General features: G+C 34.6%; 1 protein-coding gene across 2 annotated transcripts in view; it reads right to left on the reverse strand.

The window, feature by feature from the left end:
- LRP1B (LDL receptor related protein 1B) overlaps positions 1 to 20,936 on the reverse strand; it is a 1,593,459-nt gene that overhangs the window by 586,926 nt on the left and 985,597 nt on the right. For both annotated transcript variants that reach the window (XM_032479383.1, XM_032479382.1), the window contains exon 21: positions 19,194 to 19,376. In XM_032479383.1, the coding sequence (XP_032335274.1) occupies positions 19,194 to 19,376 (183 nt within the window). The remainder of the gene's footprint in view (positions 1 to 19,193; positions 19,377 to 20,936) is intronic.

The raw sequence follows: 20,936 nt of genomic DNA on the forward strand, positions 1-20,936 counted from the left end.
TACCAATAAGCATATTAATAATTAGCATAGAGACATCAAAATAAAGTCATTTATGCATAGTTTTAATATACAACAATTGGTAATTTAAAATAGTAGTGAATAATTACAAAATTAATGTTAGGATTACTGGTGAGTCATCTGGAGGAAAAAAATAAATAAAGCTTACTCTTTTCTTGATACTGACACCAAAATAAATTCTAGATAGATCAAAGATGTAAACATTTTAAAATTACAACAATGATAAATGCACAAACATTCTAGAATAAAATAGCTATTAAAAGAAAACTTTGAAATGGTAATTATACCAAATCAGAAAACGTAAAGGAGAAACTGATACACTTAAATATTTTTGATTCCACAATAAACAATAAAATCCATATATAAGGTCAACAGAAAGCCAATAAACCAGAACAAATTTCATTATATTTGACAAAAAGGGTATATTTCTTTCAAATACAAAAGGCTCTTAGAAACCATTATTATAAAGATCAGTATCAATGTAAGTGCGAGGTTCACAATGAATCAAAAATGGCTTACAGACACAAGCTGTTCAAAACATCTTTCAGTTAAAAAAGGAAACAAAAAAGCAATTTGATACCATTTTTTCTCTGTGATTGATTAAGATTAAAAAGTTGAATAACACAAAGACAGTTTTGATAAGCATGTAAAAAAACAGCTCCAGTGTCCAAAGGCCACAGTTTGTGATAATCTCTCTGTAGGGCAGTGTTATGATATCTAGTACATGAAAAATGTATCAACTCTTCACCAGTGTAATTCTAATTTTAGAACTTTTTTCATTGGTATAGTTGCCCAAATGCAGGAAGATGCATATGCAAGGATACGAGTCGTTGCTTTGTATGTATCAGGCAAGGTCTCGTAACAACTGCAGTCAGCATTGCAAGACGGGTAACATCAATTACAATGCATTCATACATTGCAATATATACTTGAGTGAAGAAGAATGAGATAATTCTGCATAAGTTAAGATAAAACAATCTCTAAAACATATTAATTTAAAAAAGGCCCACAACTGAGAATTTCCTGTATGTTAAAAGAGATTTATCTGTTTACCAATATCTGTGACTATATTTTAAAAATGTATCAATATAAATACATGTGTAGGCTTGTCTCTACATGAATTCTTTCTGGAGGGCTACACAGGAAATAGTTAACAGTGATTGCCCCCGGTGAGGAAGATCTGAGGTACTTGGAACCTGGACTAGGAGAGAGATGCATTTTTCACTGAATCCTTTTGTGTTTTTTTGTTTTCCTTCTATCATATTTCCAAGAAAGAACTAGTTCATTTTTAAAATGATAAAGATGAAACACATACACATATACCACAAAGTCTGGTAGTTTCCACAGACACAGAGGTTACTTCGTGCCTTAGATTTTCCTAGAGACTCCAGGTAATATAAGAAAGTTTTAAGACCTATTTCCTGTTTAAGACCAAGGAGTTTACAATCTAGTTAGCAAGACAAGATCAATGTATAACATACAACTGTAGTCTACAATATGACATTCTGTACTAAAGTATTACATTGTATGGGATCATTTGCAAGTATAATAGAATGAAGGGGGAGAGTTCAAGAATAATAGAGTAATTTCCATTTTCAGTTTGGTAAATCAAAATGCAGCTTCCCTTTTTCCCCCCTAGACATCACAATCCATCATGAAATTCATAACCATTGACTCCAGAATGACCTTAGAATTGTTTCAACAAACCCATCCATAAATCACTATCAATCTTTCAGAGTCAGAATAGCAGTAAAGCCCATTTGCCATTCTTGATATAAATGTTGCCTGGAAAAGGTAAAGAAAAATCTTATGCAACTGGTTAATAACCTTAACATAGATTCTGTTACCAGAGATAAGAATAAATATGAATACGTAGCTTAGATAAAATTGACAAGTTTCAGTAGCTCTCTCCTCCCACTGATTTTGCAGGGGCTGTTTGAAGCTTAATTGCTTCTTTCTTATTCGCTTGGTTTTAATTCTTACAAATATGTAGATAAGAGGGTACATCAGGAATGGTAAGTTTAAATTTCTAATTCATGACCATTAATTAGGTAAAATTCAAAAGCAAATGACCTTAGCAAATATGCTTGAAGAATATTAATTTTTACTTGATTTATATCAAGATAAATCCTGACATAGCCAAATTACTGGACATAAAACTTTAAAAAAAAAAAAGTATCACAACTTTCCCTGTTTACGCTCCATCCTTTGTATGTAAGAAAGCTGAGACTCAGGTCAAATTAGTATTATTAAAACAAAATAAAGATTAATAATATCAAAACATATTACAGAAATTATAAATATTCAATAGCTAAAAAAACCACAATCTTTAAAAATAATTTTTAATAGTCATGCACAAATAAGTTCAAATAACCAAGTAAACCTCTTTGTCTTTTCTAATTCTTAAAGAGACATCACATGCTAAAAAATAATCTTAGGTGTTTACTATCAAGTTTAGTTCCACAAATACTTTCTTATGTATTTATAAAGATGTTTTCAACTTGATTCTTAACATGCATGCGCAAGACTCTTGTAGGAGTTGTACTTTTGTCTTTCGAGCAAAGAGAGTAAGAATGGCCAAGTAAAAATGGCAACAAGCAGAGCAAAAATCAGCATGTTGGTATCATGAAAGCTAGTGCAATCACTTAAACACACACTGTCTCATATACACACTCAGGACTTTAAAAGCACTATTTTGACTTGTATAAACTTGAAATACACAGTTTAGGTTAAAAGTGAGCACAAAGTTAACAGCCATAGAGAAATTATGAGTTTCTAGGAATTCCTAGAAAATGTGCTGCTTTCCTCAAATTTGTATGTTCGCTTCTGGAGTTTCTCTTCTCTCTGTTCAACTGCTTTGGCTATTTTTAAAAAACTAGATTTAATATTTTATAAACTGCTTAATTTGCTTTTATCTTAATTAAAGACAACACACTATGACAGGACAATTTCTGTTCTGGGATATGACTGGCAGTTAGTATCAAGAACATGGGTATGAAGATAAGTGAATCTTTACAAGAATCCAAGTGGATTTACTCAATAATATGTCTTTTTGAATATTGGTTTTAGAAATGCAACTTTTCTTTTAATTTTTACACTACTAGCCTTTAATACCATATACATGTTTATTTCTCTAACAATGTTTGGCTTCAGTTCGATTCAACAAATACTTATTGAGTGTTTTGTGCCTGCCGAGCGACTAAAGAGTGCAGTAAAGCAGGAAAGACAAATCCCTGACCTTGTGGAGCAATAAGTCTAGTAGCGACAAACGTTCTATAAAAAAGGATCAGATAAAAGCCATATAACCATCACAGAGTGTTATGAAACTTCAAGGAGCTAGAAAACACGTATGAGTGAAAGGCTGAGAAAAAGCTTTACTAAGATGTTATTTGGAAAGGGGTTTTGAAGGGTGGCAGTGAATATTAGATGTCGACACACACACAAAAAAAACGCATATCATATAAACAGCTGTCATTTAAATATATACCCTCTGCAAAAGGAAAAATATGTCAAAGGAAAAGGAGGGGCAAAGAGAAAAATTTATTAGAATGGTAATTACTCCTACTACTCAGGGAGAATGTGTCAGGGCAGACATGGGGAAAGTAAATCAACTCTTCCTTAATCTGGCCTGTCTCCCATTTCTGAGTGAATCCACTGTGAAATTATATTCTGTATATATATTCCTTATTTCATCCTAAATATTATTTTCTTAATGACATAGTTATATGTATAAATTTTCATCAGAAATATATATGCAGAACCATGTATCCTGCACTGTATGGATGATTTTCAATGGTAATTTTGAACACATGCAGTTTTAACTTTATTTCTTAAATCCAATTCACAGGTAAGATGTAACTCCTATGTAAATGCATAGGCAAAAAAAAGGGTGGGACTTTCTCTAGAAGCAATAATAAGTAGTTTGGGGCTACAGCTCATGAAATGTTGATTGCTAATGCAAGGAATGTCTCCTAATCTTATAGACAATGGAGAACCATTTAAAGATTCTGAGAAAGTAAGTATGTACTCAGATCCCAGCTTACAAAGTAAGAAGAAGCTAAAGATGTGTGTAGAATGGATTGAAGATAGTAACTGTCAGGGAAAAAAAACTGTCGACCACACAAAGGTGTGAGTGAGGGATAATACAGACTTAACCTTAAGCTATAATGTGAGTAGAAAGAACAGAAGGGATGATGTTAGACAAATTTCAGAGGTGGTATCAGTAGGACCTGGAAAATTATTACAAGGTAAAAATGTCAAAAGGTAGTTTCTGCTTTAAATTCAAATGTTTAGGAGATCGAACATGTTTCTAACCAAAACAGAGAAGTGAGGAAGAATTTGAGGCTTTGGAGAGAAAGCAGTATGCTGACCCATAGCATTGGAAAAAAATGGCTTTGAAGCATGAGGTAAATGTCAGTGACAGAAATTTGGGAGGCATTTACTTGGAGGTGATGGTTGAAACTTTGGGAACAGAAGAGGTTCCAATGGACATCTTGCAGAAAGATGAGAAGGAGCAAAATAAAGAAATTAAGAGACAAATTTGAGTCTGAAATATATTATGTATTAAATAAATGTTTTTTAAATTAAATATAAGGGATACGCAAAGGGGAAAAGGGCAAGGGAAGGTGGGATAAAAAAGGAAATATACATGGTGAGTGGAGAGACGACAATATGAGATTTTATTAGAAAAATTCTCAAGAAGAGGACACGTGTTGGAGAGAAAGTAAAGCACAGCAGAGAAAGAAGTTACTGGGCACCATTAATAGTCAAAGATATTGGTCATTAAGCACATGCTGTATTCTAGGAACTTTCTGTAGTTTCTATTGATTATTATTATCATCTCTCTCTTAAAGATCAAAAAATGGAACCTTAGAAAGGTTTGGTAATTTACCTTAACTCACGTAGTTACTGAATGGCAGAGCAGGACCAAGAAGAGGATGGGCTGAGAAATCATTCCTGGTGGCCACTGAAACAGCAATTTCCATCAAAGGTAGCGATAGGATGTTAGACAGCAAAAGGTGAAGGAATAAATGAGAGAAAAGACATCTAGGTACACTATGCAGGATGATCTAATGAAGGGAAGGAGGGAGACAGGAAAAACTAATAAAATCAAATATCTTTGCAGTTACTGTGCTGGGGATATTTATAAAGAGAAAGCAAAGTAGTGAGGAGGAAGAAATTGAAGACATAAGCAAGGAAAGTGACTAAGGTTCCACAGGATGTAGGAAGTCATGGATCAACAGCTAGAGGAGAGCCCTTCTGGGCCAAATGGAGGGTATTTCCTATTAAGACACAGAATTGAAGGGAGAAAAGAGCAAGCATAATAGCAAAATGTTTAAAAACGCCACCAGGAGGAACCCAAAGAGAAATACACAGGCTTATCAGAAGCACTATGCAAAGAATTTTATAAGCTTTAGAGCACACAGACAATGGAGAGCTCCCCATGTTATTTCATCAGAAATAGATAAAAGTATTCCATAGGGTTGGTTACATGAAGGAAAAAAAGTGCTGTATTTAGAAATTCTTCCTATACAATCCAACATATAATTTTTAAAAAATCATTATCCCACTGTAGGATATTTCTCATTCTAGTTACTCAGATTTTTAACAATGATTAAATTTATCATTTCACTTTTTATTTAGTGATACCACAATGGGGGAAAGGAAAGAAAAACAACCAACCTAAACATAGAAAAGAATAACACTTGGCCATTCACACAAGCCCACGATGGATTATCATTACATCAGAGGAGCAGAACCAAGGATGGTGTTTACAAAATCACTGTCAGAGTTAAATCCCCGTGTGTGCCAGTTAGTTTTGTTACATTCTTTGCTAAAGACCACTTCATCCTTAACTCTTAACCCTACCCTGGGACCCAATTTGAAAATGTATGTTGCTTTTTCCAGTGTAATCAAGAGTGAAAGGTTATGGGTCACCACCAGTCTATCACTACTCCTGGAAAGACAGTCAATCGTCAGAGGAGACTGTGCAATTATGATGCCTTCTCACTCTTCCTCCCTCGCCACCCTTCTCCCTACTCAAAGACAAATACTGACAACAGTTTCTTGTGAATCCTTCTAGAAATATTTTTATTACAGAATATACTTTATTTTCTTTTTTATTTAAACAATTTTCACACTACACCCACTAATTATTTTTGTTCACTTTTTACTCAATACTTCATTAAAGGGAAACGTCCATATCAGTGTATTATAGTGATTTCCATTCATTAAAATTTTTGCACGGCAGTCTATCATGTGGATATGCCATCATGTTTCTACTTACAGCTCTACTTTGGCCTATTTAGGCTGTTTGAAACATTTAACTATTAAAAATAATTTAGTAGCAAACAGCATATAAAAAGACGTTCCACATCATACGTTATTAGGAAAATGCAAATTAAAACAACACTTAGATACTAGCATAAACCTATTAGAATGACAAAAATCCCAAACACTGATATGCCCAAATACTGGTGAGGATGTGGAGCAACAGAAGTTTCTCATTCATTTCTGGTGGGAATGCAAAATTGTACAGCCATTTTGAAGACAGCATGGCAGTTTCTTCCAAAACTAAACATACGATCCAGCAATCACACTCCTTGCTATTTACCCAAATGAGTTGAAAACTTATGCCTACACACAAAAAAACTATACACAGATGTTTACAGTAGCTTCATTCATAAATGCCCAGACTTGGAAGCAACCAAGGTGTCTTTCAGTAGGTTGAAATGACTAAAGTGTGGTACAACCAGACAACAGAGTATTATTCAAAGCTAAAAAGAAATGAGCTAACAAGCCATGAAAAGACATCGAAGAAATGCAAGTGTATGTAACTAAGTGAAAGCAGCTCATTTGAAAAGGCTATACTGTCCTATTTCAGTTGTACAACACTGCAAAAGGCAAAACTATGCACCCAGTAAGAAGATCAGTGGTTGCCAGGGACTGGAGGGAAGGAAGAATGAACACATGTGAAAAGACTATCAATCTTATCCATTGGAGAAAGCCAAAACTATATTGAGGTTCCATTTTTTTTTGATATCAGATTGACGGTTATTAACAAACCTGATAATATCCTGTGTTGGTGAGAACAGATGAAGCCAATACTCTGATGTCAGTGAGTATCTGTGAACCTCTATGATAGGTCCTTTGGCAAAATGTATCATTGTTTAAGAGGCAAATACACTTTCACCCACAATTCCACCTCTTAAGATATTTCATACAAATATATTTAGAGCATTTGATTAGTGATAGATACAAAGATATTCATTTAAATCATTTTTTAAATTTGAATAATGTATTTATTAACCTTAAGCCAGTGAACATATAGGGACCCTTATATGAACACCAAACTCACAAAAAATATTTTCAAACTTGACCACATATTAGGTTCCAAAGAAGTCTTAAAATTTTCAAATAGTTGATGGTCTACAGAAAGCATTCGCCATACACAAGTATGTAATTATAAACCAGTATCAAAAAGATTAGAAAGCCATGCATTTGAAAACTAAAATCACACTTCAAAATAATGGATTAATAAAGAAATCATAATATATATATTTAAATATTTGTAACTGAATGATAGGCTATACTAAACAATAAAATTTATATGAACGCTTTTTTCCTCCATGGATTTTATTTTTAGGGCAGTTTTAAATTCACAGCAAAATTTCCCATCTACCCACTGCTACCCCTACACACACAGCCTCCTTCATGCCTACATCTCTAGGCACACAACTTCATTTAAACAACCATCTGAGGCAGCAACTAGCAGCAACATTTTCTGTTTGTTTTATTCTCCTTTCAGAAGCAAAGGGATCCTATTCCAGTTTTTGGTTTCTAGCAGAGAGCTTGGCTCCAAACCTCAACTTCACGTGAGTCAGCTTTATTTCCCATTAAACCTAAGGTCTGAACGCCCGTTCCTCTCTCCTGGCCTCCATATCAAACCCAATCAGGCATTCAGCTTCGACCCAGGTCACCATTTGTTATTCTGTTTTATTTCAATTCATCAGAGACCTAGATTGTTTATTAATAGAGCAGTATCACTCTCCTTTGCTCCTGTTGTATTTTATTATCACCTCTATGTGCTTGCATTAGTGGAGAGAGGGTACAAAGTGTGAACTTAAAATTTCATCTTCATATGAATCAAGAAGAAATAGATCATTTGAACAGACCAATCACTAGGAGTGAAATACGATCAGCAATAAAAAAAAACCTCCTTGCAAACAAAAGCCCAGGACCAGATGGCTTCACTGGGGAATTGAATCAAACGTACCAAGAAGAGCTCACACCAATCCTTCCCAAACTTTTCCAAAAGACTGAAGAGAAGGGAATACTCCCAAACTTATTTTATGAAGCCACCATCACCCTGATACCAAAGCCAGAAAAAGACACCACCAAAAAGAGAAAACTACAGGCCAATATCGTTGATGAACACAGATGTAAAAATGCTTACCAAAATATTAGCAACCTGAATCCAACAACACATAATTTTTTTTCTTAAACCTTCTTAATGACATTAGAATAGTTCATCTGTGTGAATGCTCTGTAACTATTAAGTAGTTTTGTTACTGATGGGCAATGCATGATTTCTAATCCTTTGCTTTTAAAACAAAATGTTGCATCAAAATTCTTTGTGTATGTATTCTTAAACACTTTTTTTACATGAATTTCTAGAAGTGGAAAGGCTGGGTCAAAATTACATGTCTACTAACAGCTGGAGGGCCTATTTCCTTCCTGACCTTGCCATCAATGTGTACTATCAAAGGTTTCCATTCTGAACAATGGCATTTCTGAGTTTCTTTTTCATGAGAGAGGGACTTGAAAATTCCTCCTCTGATTTCCCATAATATATACAGCAGATCCTTAAACAAATCAGGGGTTAGGGGCACAGTTGAAAATCCACATATAACTTTTGACTCCCCCCAAACTTAACAACCAGTAGCCTACTGTTGCCTGGAAGCCTTAACACATATTTCATATGACGTATGGATTATCACAATCAAGTAGGCTAGACAAAAGAAAATGTTATTAAGGAAAATCATACGGAAGAGAAAATACATTTACAGTACTGGGTTTTATTAATACCATACGTATACGCTGTCTGTTCACAAGATGAGTCATCTGTCAGGGCCTGTATCAATATTGTCTTATACGATACAAAATACTGTGGATGTTATATGTATTACTAACACTAGACATCACAAATAAAAAGATAACATGACTAAGGTTCCTGTTTACTTACAGGTATAATGATCCATGCATTGATAGTGAAGAAGCAGCAGTATGACTGCTACAGTAGCCTAGTGTATACACTAATGGCTGGATTGTTACACATTTTTATGGCATACGGTGTTACAGTCAGTGCTACAGTCAGATTATAACATTACAAGCATTGTTACTTACCAGTGATGACAGGCTGACACATGTTTTCTCCAGTTATGGGAGAAAGAGGCATACTGTACAGTAATGTAATTCTTTGAAAGCAAAGTTATAAAATAGTAAGAAAACTGACACATTATTAATTTTATATTAAACATCACTCACCTTTGGTCCATGCGAGAATAGACAGTCCATTTCAATACAAGTCTTGTACATGACATTCTACGTAACGAATACTTAGGTAGTGATGATGATAATGACCCAAAAACTCCTCATGCAGTTCTTGCCATACAGTTATTAGGTTTTTACACAAAGACACACACATACACAGCAGGTAAGTTTGTTAACAGTAGGACATAATGATTGCTATTTATTAAGTGGTAGTGGACCATCATAAAGGTCTTCATCCTTGTCATCAGGCTGAGTAGGCTAAGGAGGGGGAGGGAGAGGAGGGGATGGTCTTGCTGTGTCAGGGGCGGCAGACACGGAAGAGGTGCAGGCGGAGGCAGGAGAGGCAGGCACACTCGGTGGAACTTTACAGAAATGCACCGTCATTTCTCCCTGATTCTTTTGCTACTTCACGTCTCTTAAAAATGTTTCTGTGTGGTAATGATTCTTCTACCATTTGCTTTAGTTTTAGTGTCTGTATCACAGAAGGGTTCATCTCATAAAAGAAGTCAAAAGCAGTTCTGAATAATTTTAACCCTTCTGCCAAATTATCTAACATCAATTTGGTTTCTGTCACTGCTTCTTCTAAGTCTTCTTCCTATTGTCTGCTACTAGTTTGGAAGCATTCATCTTCATCAAGTTGTATTTTGTTAATTCCTCTGGTGTGGTATCTATTGGTTTTTGAATCTCTCCAAGATTCATATCTTAAAACTCTTTACCTCCCCACATCCCACCTTTTCTGCCATATCTACAATTTCTTTCATCATTTCCTTGATTGGCTCTGTTGTAAATCCTGTGAAGCCACGTACAACATCTGGGCATAGTTTCTCCAGCAGGAGTTTGTTTCAGGCTTGATGACTTTCGCAGCTTTTTGTATAAAAAAAGATGGCATCTTCAATGTGTAATTCTTTCAGACTTGCATGGTGTTCTCTTTATCAGGGCTCTCTTCTACAGTGCTGACAATCTTTTCCATAGAATACTGTGTAGTGATGAGCCTCAGAGGTCCTTATGACATGCTGAATGAGAGAAATAGTGTTTGGTAACCAGCAAACCAGTTTGATGTCTTCAGTGTTGAACTCATGGGGTCCTTGGGGACCAGGAGACATTGTCCAATATCAAAAGAACTTTAAAAGGCATCCCTTATTGGCAAGGTACTCCCTGACTTCAAGGACAAAGCACTATGAAATCAATCCAGAAAAAGAGTTCTCACGTTCAGGCCTTCTTGCTGTACAAGCAGAAGAGCAGCAGCCGGTGTTTATCTTTTCCCTTCAAGGCTCAGGGGTGAGCAGCTTTATACATAAGGGCAGTCCTGATCATAAGCCGGGCTGCTTTGCACAAATCAGTAGAATCAGACTGTTCCTTCCTGACTTAAATCCTGATGCTTACGTATTTTCCTTATAAATAAATGTCCTTCGTGGCATTTTTTTTCCCCAGAGGACACTTTTCCAGGGTGCTTTTATTTGCATTAAAACCCTGTTCTGGCGGCTATCCTTTCTCCTCAATAATTTTCTTAATGGGGTTTAGAACTCATCTGTTGCCTCTTGGTCAGCAGAAGCTCCTTCTCTTGTTATCCTGACATTTGTAAAACCAAACTTTCTCCTAAAATTATCAAAACACCCTTTGCTGGCACTAAATTCTCCAGATTTAGATCCATCACTTTCTTTTGCTTTCCATTGTCACAGAATGACTTCACTTTTTCTCAAATCACATTAGAGTCTTTAGGTATGCCTTTCTTATAGTAATGCTGCAGTCATCCTAAAAGCTGAATTTTCAATACAAGATAAAAAGGTATTTCACAAAAAGTACAAGGCTTTTTCACTTGCTGGCACAGTTGCAGCAACAGCTTCATGAATTTCTTTTTCTTTTTTTTACAATGGTCCTTTTGCTGGATCCATTATCTTGAAATGGTGGGCAACCCCAGCTGTAGACCCCAATCTACAGTACATATGAAGCAATTCAACTTTTTCATGTCACATCATGACTTCTCCGCTTCATGGGGACTCTTTCAGCATGACTAGGGGCACTTCATATGGGTCCCATGGTGTTATTCAAGGTTTATGGTATTACACTAAATATGATGAAAAATACGCAAGAACTGTAAGAGATCAGTTTTCATCATGGTATGCAATTTACTGGAGAGACAAACTGCTCACACGGAGATGATTAGCACACATGGGGTTTTAAGTGGATGCTCGCAACACTTGAGCTCACCACAAGAGCAACAGGAGGTGGCTATAAAATTAGTACAGTAGTACCGTATGCATTACAGTTAATTGTACGCAGTTATGATTTAATACTGCAGCTTTACATTTGTTTACATTTCTGTTGACTGCAAATAGCCAGTGTCTGGTCTGTTAAGTATTTGTAAGTTTTGATAAATGTTTAACCTTTTATAACAGATTTGTATAGGTTTTTACGGTAGCAATTGATGAAAGAGACTAGTATCTCCATATATGTTACGCATTCATGACATAACTTTTTCTTAAATTTTTCAGTATTTCTAGAAAGTGAATCATTAGTGAAACTACTACCCAGGAATTGTCAGACTATGGATGAGTTGTTTATTTCTGAAATGTATATAAATTAATCGTATTGTAATGATAATACTGGATACATATCTGGGAGTGGAATTGCTGGGTCACAGGTTATGCATTTATATTACATTTAATTAGAGTGATCTTCTGCCTAATTGTTCTATCCTTTATTGAAAGTGGGGCAAAATAGTCTCCAAGTGTTATTGGATTGTCTATCTATCCCTTGAATTCTGTTAATTTTGCTTCATGTATTTGGGGGCCTTTTTTTTTTGTTAGGCATATACATTTGGTATTTGTGTTTGGTGTATATCTTTGTTAGATAATATGTGTTCATAATTTTTCATCAGTGAAAAATTCAGGTTCAGTGAAAACCACTGGTTCATCAGTGAATTTTTTCAAATTGTTGCAAATCTTCAAAAAAAGTTTCCAATATATTTATTTTTAAAAACCTGCATATAAGTTTATGTAGTTCAAACCTAGTTGTTCAAGGGTCAACTCTAATTGCAACTTGTTGGCCTAGGGTGTGAGAGACCAGATGTGGGAAAATACAATTCGTGGTCAAAGACAGACCCTTTCAGATTAGAAGCTGTGAAATGATAATGGTTGTAACTGTGCTTCAACATAATTTAGCTTTCATTCTCTTTTTTATTGGAATAAATAAACATGACTGTGCCTACATTTTTGCATTAATACACAGCAATTTATGTATAAAAGAAAAGCCATTGTAACCATCAAACATAAATTGATTACCCTGAAAACTTTTAAATGATAAAGCTAGCATTTAGATTTAAAAAAAAATATGAACTCTGAATTCAACATCTTGGGTAAAAATCTTTTAGCTTGTAAAGCTGAGATTTTAATTAAACTTAAAAATACCAAAAAGATTATAGATATGTACAGTTTTTTAATCTAGTGCTTATATTTGTGTTCATTTTAATATCTGCAATGTTCATAAATATTCATACATTAATTATGACTTATTACTCCTCAACTAGTTGGATACGTTTTGGTTTACTATATTTAAGCCACAGATTAAATTAGAAGCAGATCAATGGTTCAATTACTACCTTTCACATTCACCCTTTATTCATTCATTCATTCATTCATTTATTGTGGGACCACTTAAGTTCCACTCTCTTTTTTTCAGCACATCTGTTCATTTAGAACCAGATGTAAACATTTAGCCCCATGCCTGACAAACCGTTTGAGTGGCTGAGTTGGTGTTTCTCTTTCCCTTTCTCTTAATTCTCCAAGGCACTCATATTTATGAATGCAGATTCTGTAGTCTTTGTTCAAGCAGCAGACATTCCATAGTTGAGCTTCTCAAACATCTGAGAGCCAAGATCCAAGATAATTTATATTTAGCTTCATGTGACTATGGATTTCTGGATGGGAAATTGACCTACATATACACCCAAGAGCAGTCTTCTAAATCACATGGTGTTCAAACATGACATTCTTACTCCACCAGCCCCCACATCAAATGAACTCATTGCTTTAGATTATATTCCAGGTCATTCCATCAATAGGCAATTCTAAATCATCTTCGCATTAACTTTTAGTTTTGGGTGTTGAGGCAAATTTCTTAGTAAAACTAACAGTGGAAAAAGTATTAGAGAAAAATATATAATCCTTTAGATGGTTTTATCTTGCTTTGTATCCAAACTTTGAATCTCATTATTATTTAAAGTGAATTTTCTTAACATTATGATAACAAACATTCTTTTCATTCCAGTTAACACCATGACCATTTGAATGCAATTGGTAACTATAATGTATGAGGAACTTCGGTGGTTTTCCCAAAAAGTTATTTATCCCTCTTCCTCATTACCTTTTGACCAGGCTTCAAAAAGAAAAGCCTTGAGATTCATTTTCGCTGTGTGTTCTTGCAACATTTAAATTGAACATTATGAGGTTCATTCATTTATTCTGGTTTTGGTTTTGTCCGGTTTGGGATTCTGAATTATCACTAAGTCTCCTCAGGCTGCCAGATGCCACGATAGAGTTTGGGCAACTCCTCAGTCTCACATTTTGGATGAAGTTGTTTCTGCCAAGGGTTTCTGGAGTTCTTATAGGTCCAATGCCATTCAATAGAATTCTGTAAGCTTCTCACTGTGGTTGGAAACACATATTTGTTGCCTGATATCTGACTGAATTCTTCCAGACTATTATTGGAGTATGGCTTTCATTACCTTCTCGCTAAATTGTTAGAGTCTCTTTATGAACTTTTGAGGCTGCTCTTTGTCTCCACTTTTTGTCCCTGTTCCTCAGATCACAGTTAAACCTTTCTCCAGACTATGAAATGTCATATAGAGAGCGACATAGGGGATGAAATATAATCTGAAATCAAGAGCCAGAAGGACAATTTCCTGGAGAGGCAGTAACATCTTTCAGATTAAGCTGCACTCTCTTAGCAAGTTTCAGTTATACAATACTACATCATCAACTATAGTCACTGTGTTACATCACATTTCCCTTTTACAATGCAACGTGAGTTTTACTGCAGCTCTGCTTTTTAACATTAAGTTTTGGTTTACATGATGACTATTTGAAACAAACATTTGATGTTTTATTAACAGCATTATTAAGTGGATAACTCAAATCCCAAGTCAATACACATAAAAGTGTCTCTAGGCATCCAATTCTCCATAGACATTCAGTGCATGGGATTAAATTACACTACCCCCCAAATATGCCACTTTTGCATAAGGATTATTTTGAATTGAAGTATTTGAGCTTCAACAGATACAGAAAGAAGCTTTCCTGCAGCTCCCCATCTGACTAAAGGCATAAACATATGAGAAACAAGAACTGTCATAAAGCTTTTCCCTGGAAAGGCCATGAAGATGACAGAAAGTCCATGCCAAGGTGGACCTACACAAATTTTATTAACTACACTTTATCTTCCATTAGTTTTCCATATATTTACCTTTCCACAATTTGCCATCCCTATAAATCCAAAGTCCTTTTTCTTTGTCTTGTTCCCTTTCTATGGGTAGAGGAAAAGGTTTTTCCCTCCCTACATTAGCCATCCTCATCATAACTTAGATTTATTTTTAAGTTGAGTCATATTTAGATAAAGCAATTTCATGAGTTCATGGCAAAATATCAATACATACATATAAGAAAAATCAAAATCACTTGGATTTTCTATCAGCTTTATTTAACCCTGTTATTTATTATTTATAAGTTTTCTCTCCATATTTTTGCCACAGTTAGTTCAAACCAGTTCTTACTAACATACAGCACTTAGAAATTACTTTGTTATGAAAGTAGTTATAATTTCTTTCTTTATAAGGAAATTTCAGCCTGGTTTTATATTTTGCCCCTAAATTTGGTACATTAATGATAGCATATTCAGTTAGTTTTAGCTCAGGATTTTCCAAGTTACTTTGTATTTTCTTTTCACATAGCCTTGCCAGTTCCTTATTCATATACCTATTAAAGACTCTTATCTGATATATTTCAATATTAACCCAATCAGGCAAATGTCAGAAGCAACACAAGAAAAAAACATGCCCGATTTATACTTCGAATAATGTTAGCTTGAGTCAAATAATTGGCTCTTTGGCATCAGAATTAGCCTGTTAAATAAAAACTTGCTTACTAAGTTAATAATTTATTCATTTGGAAGTCCTAGCCATAGCAATCAGGCAAGAAAAAGAAATAAAAGGGATCCAAATTGGAAAATAAGAGGTAAAATTGTCACCATATGCAGATGACATGATGCTATGTATAGAAAACCCTAAAAGCTTCACAAAAAAACAAAAACAAAAACAAAACTTCTAGAGCTAATAAAAGAATTCAGCAAGGTAGCACGATACAAGATTAACATACAAAAATCAGTTGCATTTCTTTACAATGAATCAATAAGAAAAGAAAGTTAAAAAAAATCACTTTTAATATTGCATCCAAAACAATAAAATACTTAGGAATAAATCTGACCAAGGAAGTGAAAGAGTTATACATGGAGAACTACAAAACATTGATTAAGGATATTAAAGAAGACTTAAAGAAATGGAAAGATATCCACACTCTTGTATTGGAAGAATCAATATCACTAAAATGGCCATACTGCCCAAAGCAATTTATAGATTTAATATGACCCCTATCAAATTACCTGGGACATTTTTTACAGAAGGGAACAAATGATCCCAAGATTTATATGGAATCACAAAAGACCCAGAATTGCCAAAGCAATATTGAAGAAAAAGAATGAAGCTGGAGAAATAACCCTCCCAGACTTCAGACAATATTACAGAGCTACAATAATCAAAACAGCATGGTATTGGATAAAAACAGACGTATGGATCAATGGAACAGAACAGACAGCCCAGAAATAAATCCACAGACCTATGGTCAATTAATCTTTGACAAAGGAGGCAAGAGTATACAATGGAGAAAAGACGGTCTCTTCAGCAAGTTGTGTTGGGAAAACTGGATAGCAGCATGTAGATCAATGAAGATAGGACACTCCCTCACCCCACACACAAAAATAAACTCAAAATGGCTTAAAGATTTAAATATAAGACAAGACATGATAAATCTCCTAGAAGAAAACATAGGCAAAACATTTTCTGACATAAATCTTGGCAATGTTCTCCTAGGGTAATCTACCCAAGCAATAGATATAAGAGCAAAAATAAACAAATGGAGCCTAATTAAACTCATAAGCTTTTGCACATCAAAGTAAACCACAAGCAAAACAAAACAACTACCTACAGAATGGGAGAAAATATTTGCAAATGATGTGATTGACAAAGGCTTAATTTCCAGAATATATAAACAGCTCATACAACTTAATAACAAAAAAACAAACAACCCAATACAAAAATGGGCAGAGGACCTAAACAAGTAATTCTCCAATGAAGACACACAAGTGGCCAATAGGCATATGAAAAAATGCTCAATATCACTCATTAAGAGAAATGCAAATCAAAACTACAGTGAGGTATATCATCTCACACAGTCAGACTGGCCATCATTCAAAAGTCTACAAATGATAAATGCTGGAGAGGGTGTGGAGAAAAGGGAACCCTCCTACACTGCTGGCAGGAATGTAGTTTGGTGCAGGTATTTTGGAAAACAGTATGGAGATTCCTCAAAAAACTAAAAATAGACTTACCATATGATCCAGCAATCCCACTTTTGGGTATATATCCAGAGGGAACTCTAATTCAAAAAGATACATGTACCCCAATGTTCATAGCAGCACTATATATAGTAGCCAAGACATGGAAGCAACCTAAATGTCCATCAACAGATGACTGGATAAAGAAGTTGTGGTATATTTATACAATGTAATACTACTCTGCCATAAAAAAGAATAAACTAATGCCATTTGCTGCAACATGGATGGACCTTGAGATCATCATTCTAAGTGAAGTAAACCAGAAAGAGAAAGAAATATATCATATGATATCACTAACATGTGGAATCTAAAAACAAACAACAAAAAAAAAAGGACACTATGAACTCATCTACAAAACAGAAACAGACTTACAGACTTAGTAAACAATCTTATGGTTACCAGGGAAAGAGGGTGGGAAGGGATAAACTTGGGAGTTTGAGATTTACAAATGTTAGCCACTATTTATAAAAACAGATTTTTAAAAAGTTTCTTCTGTATGGCACAGGGAACTATATTCAATCTCTTGCAATAACCTTTAATGAAAAAAATATGAAAATGAATATATGTATGTATATGCATTCCTGGAACACTGTGCTGTACACCAGAAATTGACACACTGTAATTGACTGTACTGCAATTAAAAAAAGTTATTCATCTATTAATTTTCAGTAATATATGTTCCAAAAAGACAATTTCTAAACTCAAAGTCACATTCTTCTAACCAGTAACTACCACACTAAGAATCTTTAAGTAATAATTGAAAATAGTCCCTTGACTGTGAAAAATATTGTTAGAAAAATAACCATTTGAAAATACAACTCCCTCACTAGGAGTGGGCCTCAGGAATATTTATTTATATATGCCCATTTAGCTTATATTTATTTTATCTCTTATTTGAATGCTTAATTGTAACCAGGAGGTGTGTTTAAGGAAGGAAACACAATTTCTTTTTATATCTTGAATTGTCCACGGGCTGTGTGATTTCCAGAGTGTTTGCTTACTCACAGCTGGGGTAACTTTTCACTTCTACCTTATGGTTGAAATACTTAATGAGGGGCAAGATGAATCACTAAGAACTCATGGTCAAGCAATTCAGAAGCAATTTCACATTAAAAAGAAATCCCGGAGATGATTCCATGATACACTTAAAATCCATAGAAAATTCTTTTTATGGGTTATTTGGATGCTGAAACCCATCATTTCACAAATTATACCACAACACCTAATTCTATAATCTTCAACTCATAACCTGGTATAGAGAGGGAAATAAAAAAGTTAGTTTATTATTTCAGGTAGCACTTAGTGTATGAAAAAAAAAAAGGGAGAAGTCATAATAATAGAGTAACTTCATAAAAAAAAATAAAAACCTCAGTGACTCTCAAAACAAATCAAAGGTTTGAATGACAGCCATCACCTTGATCCTAATCGAGTCTAGCAACAGCACAATAAAATTTAGGAAACTAGTTGAAAATAAATGCATATAATTCTGCCTTTCCTTTCTAGTCATCTCCGTTAAATGTTATGGTGAGGATTTATCTATGCAAAGGGGAATGCTGTATGTAGTTTTAGTGCACATGTCTCTTTCTGGACTGTGAAATTCCAGACTCTGAATCCATACTGCGTGGTTTCAAATTCCAGTTCTGCCATGTGAGCCAGTAAGTTAAACTCCTTTTGATTTTTTGACTTGAGCAAGTTAAAAACTTCTCTGGGCCCCACTTTTCTCATTGTGAATTAGGATGATGAAGTGAGTTCATGTAGAGAACATTCTTAGAACTGTGCCAAGTCCATGGGTAGTTCTTAATAAATGTTAGCTATTAATATTGTTACACACAGAATGTAAGCAAACCTACTAAAAACACAAGAATATTTTTTATAAAGGTAAGATATGGATTGAGAATGGACCGAAAGAATCCTACATCAAGGAAGAACGAGGTGGAAGCTGAACCCAGTATTCCGCTTACCTGTACTCCGACAGGAAAACTTAGTTTTGTGATCACAGGATCGTAAGGTACCATTGCAGCCTTTTTCATCACTACCATCTTCACAATCTTTTTCCCCATCGCAGCGCCACAGATCGGGAATGCAATTTCCATCGGGGTGACACTGAAATTCATTTCCATTACAACCAGCAGGAGAACGAATCTCTTAAATTGAAATGACGGAGAGAGGCAGAAGGGGGAAGACAGGAGAGAGATTATGATTTTACTTGATAATATTTTTTTCAATTCTTTTCTTTCTTCAGGCATTATTATGATGCTAGAGAGGATATATATTTACTTTACTTGTATAATAGCTACAAGACTCTGTAGCATTTTCAAATTCATTTTAGAAACATCAATAATTAAGAGAAAATGTTTCTTGCCTCCTACAGATTTCCTGAAAGTGCCATGTGCATTAGAAAAAAGGGAAAGAGCAGCAAGATAATATGCAGATACTCTGTTGTGATTTTAATTAGTATCTTAACCATGAGATCTTTAAAGGGATTTTTCTCTATAGAACATAATAGAGATTTCACATTCTACTCTAAATATTTACTTTGCTTGCTCTTTTGACATCTCTTTAATTTCTTTTACACTATTAACAGGCAAACAACCAAAAAACAATAAGTACATTCTGACCAACAAAATTTTTGACAAATAATGTCCAAAACTTTGAAAGATGAACAAAACCCCAAGATAATTAAAAAAATGTTCAGCACATAAGATTTCAATCTAGAATCAGAACAGATACATAAGAATTGAATGAGGCATATGCATTTAAATTCAATTTCATCAATTAATAATTCATATAATGCCTAGATTACTCAAAACTTGATGACTAAAACTATAGGCTAAATTTGTAGGTAAGTATAAATAAGAACAAGGAAATACAAATGTTGGGGATAGAGATTTTTTACAGTATAACAATAGAAACATGAGAATAATTAGCAGTATATTACATTTTTATTAATACCTAATATTATGAGATATAATAATCAGAATCTCCAATACTGTTGTAAAATAAAGACTTCAGTATACATTTTTCTAGACCAAAATTTTAATTTAACAAATGTATATCTCTTGCAGCTATAGCCAGCAATTAATTTACATTATATCTGTAAGAGCAATTATTCTACATCATTATGATAAATTTTAAGCAAGTTCAGTTGAGTTATCCATTATTTAATGAGCCGATTTGGTAGAAACTGTAAAAATAACTAACTAACTAACTAATTAACTAACTAACTTTAATTAAGTAGAGTTGGGAGACAAGAAAGGGGACCTCGCACACCCCGAGACTGCAGCAGAGCCCAACGGGAAGAAGAAAGACTTCTTTCCTGAGAAGGACTCACCCGATGAAAAGCCATTCCTTGTTTACTCCAGACCTCTCAATTTCCTTTTCCTCTCTACAGAAGTGTTCTTCTTTCCTTGCTGTAAGGAAACCTGCATATGGCTCTCAATAATTCAGACCCTGAATTCTAATTCTCTGCTGATCCCTCAAAAACCCATCTTTGCTGGAGAAATATTTGGCAGTCTTTTCCTTTTAGGTCAACATTTTGGTGGTCCATTCAGGGACCAGAGAAGACAGACCCCTGACAGCTCCTGGGCAGATGAGCAAAGAGGTCCTTAACCTACAACTGAGCCCGCTGTTGCTCACTGCTTTTCTCACTGACCCTGGAATTCAAGGGCATATCTTTCTCCTGGATTTGAACTCATACCCTCTTT

Source organism: Camelus ferus, chromosome 5 (genome assembly GCF_009834535.1).
Source record: "Camelus ferus isolate YT-003-E chromosome 5, BCGSAC_Cfer_1.0, whole genome shotgun sequence".
NCBI classification, from domain to species: domain Eukaryota; kingdom Metazoa; phylum Chordata; class Mammalia; order Artiodactyla; family Camelidae; genus Camelus; species Camelus ferus.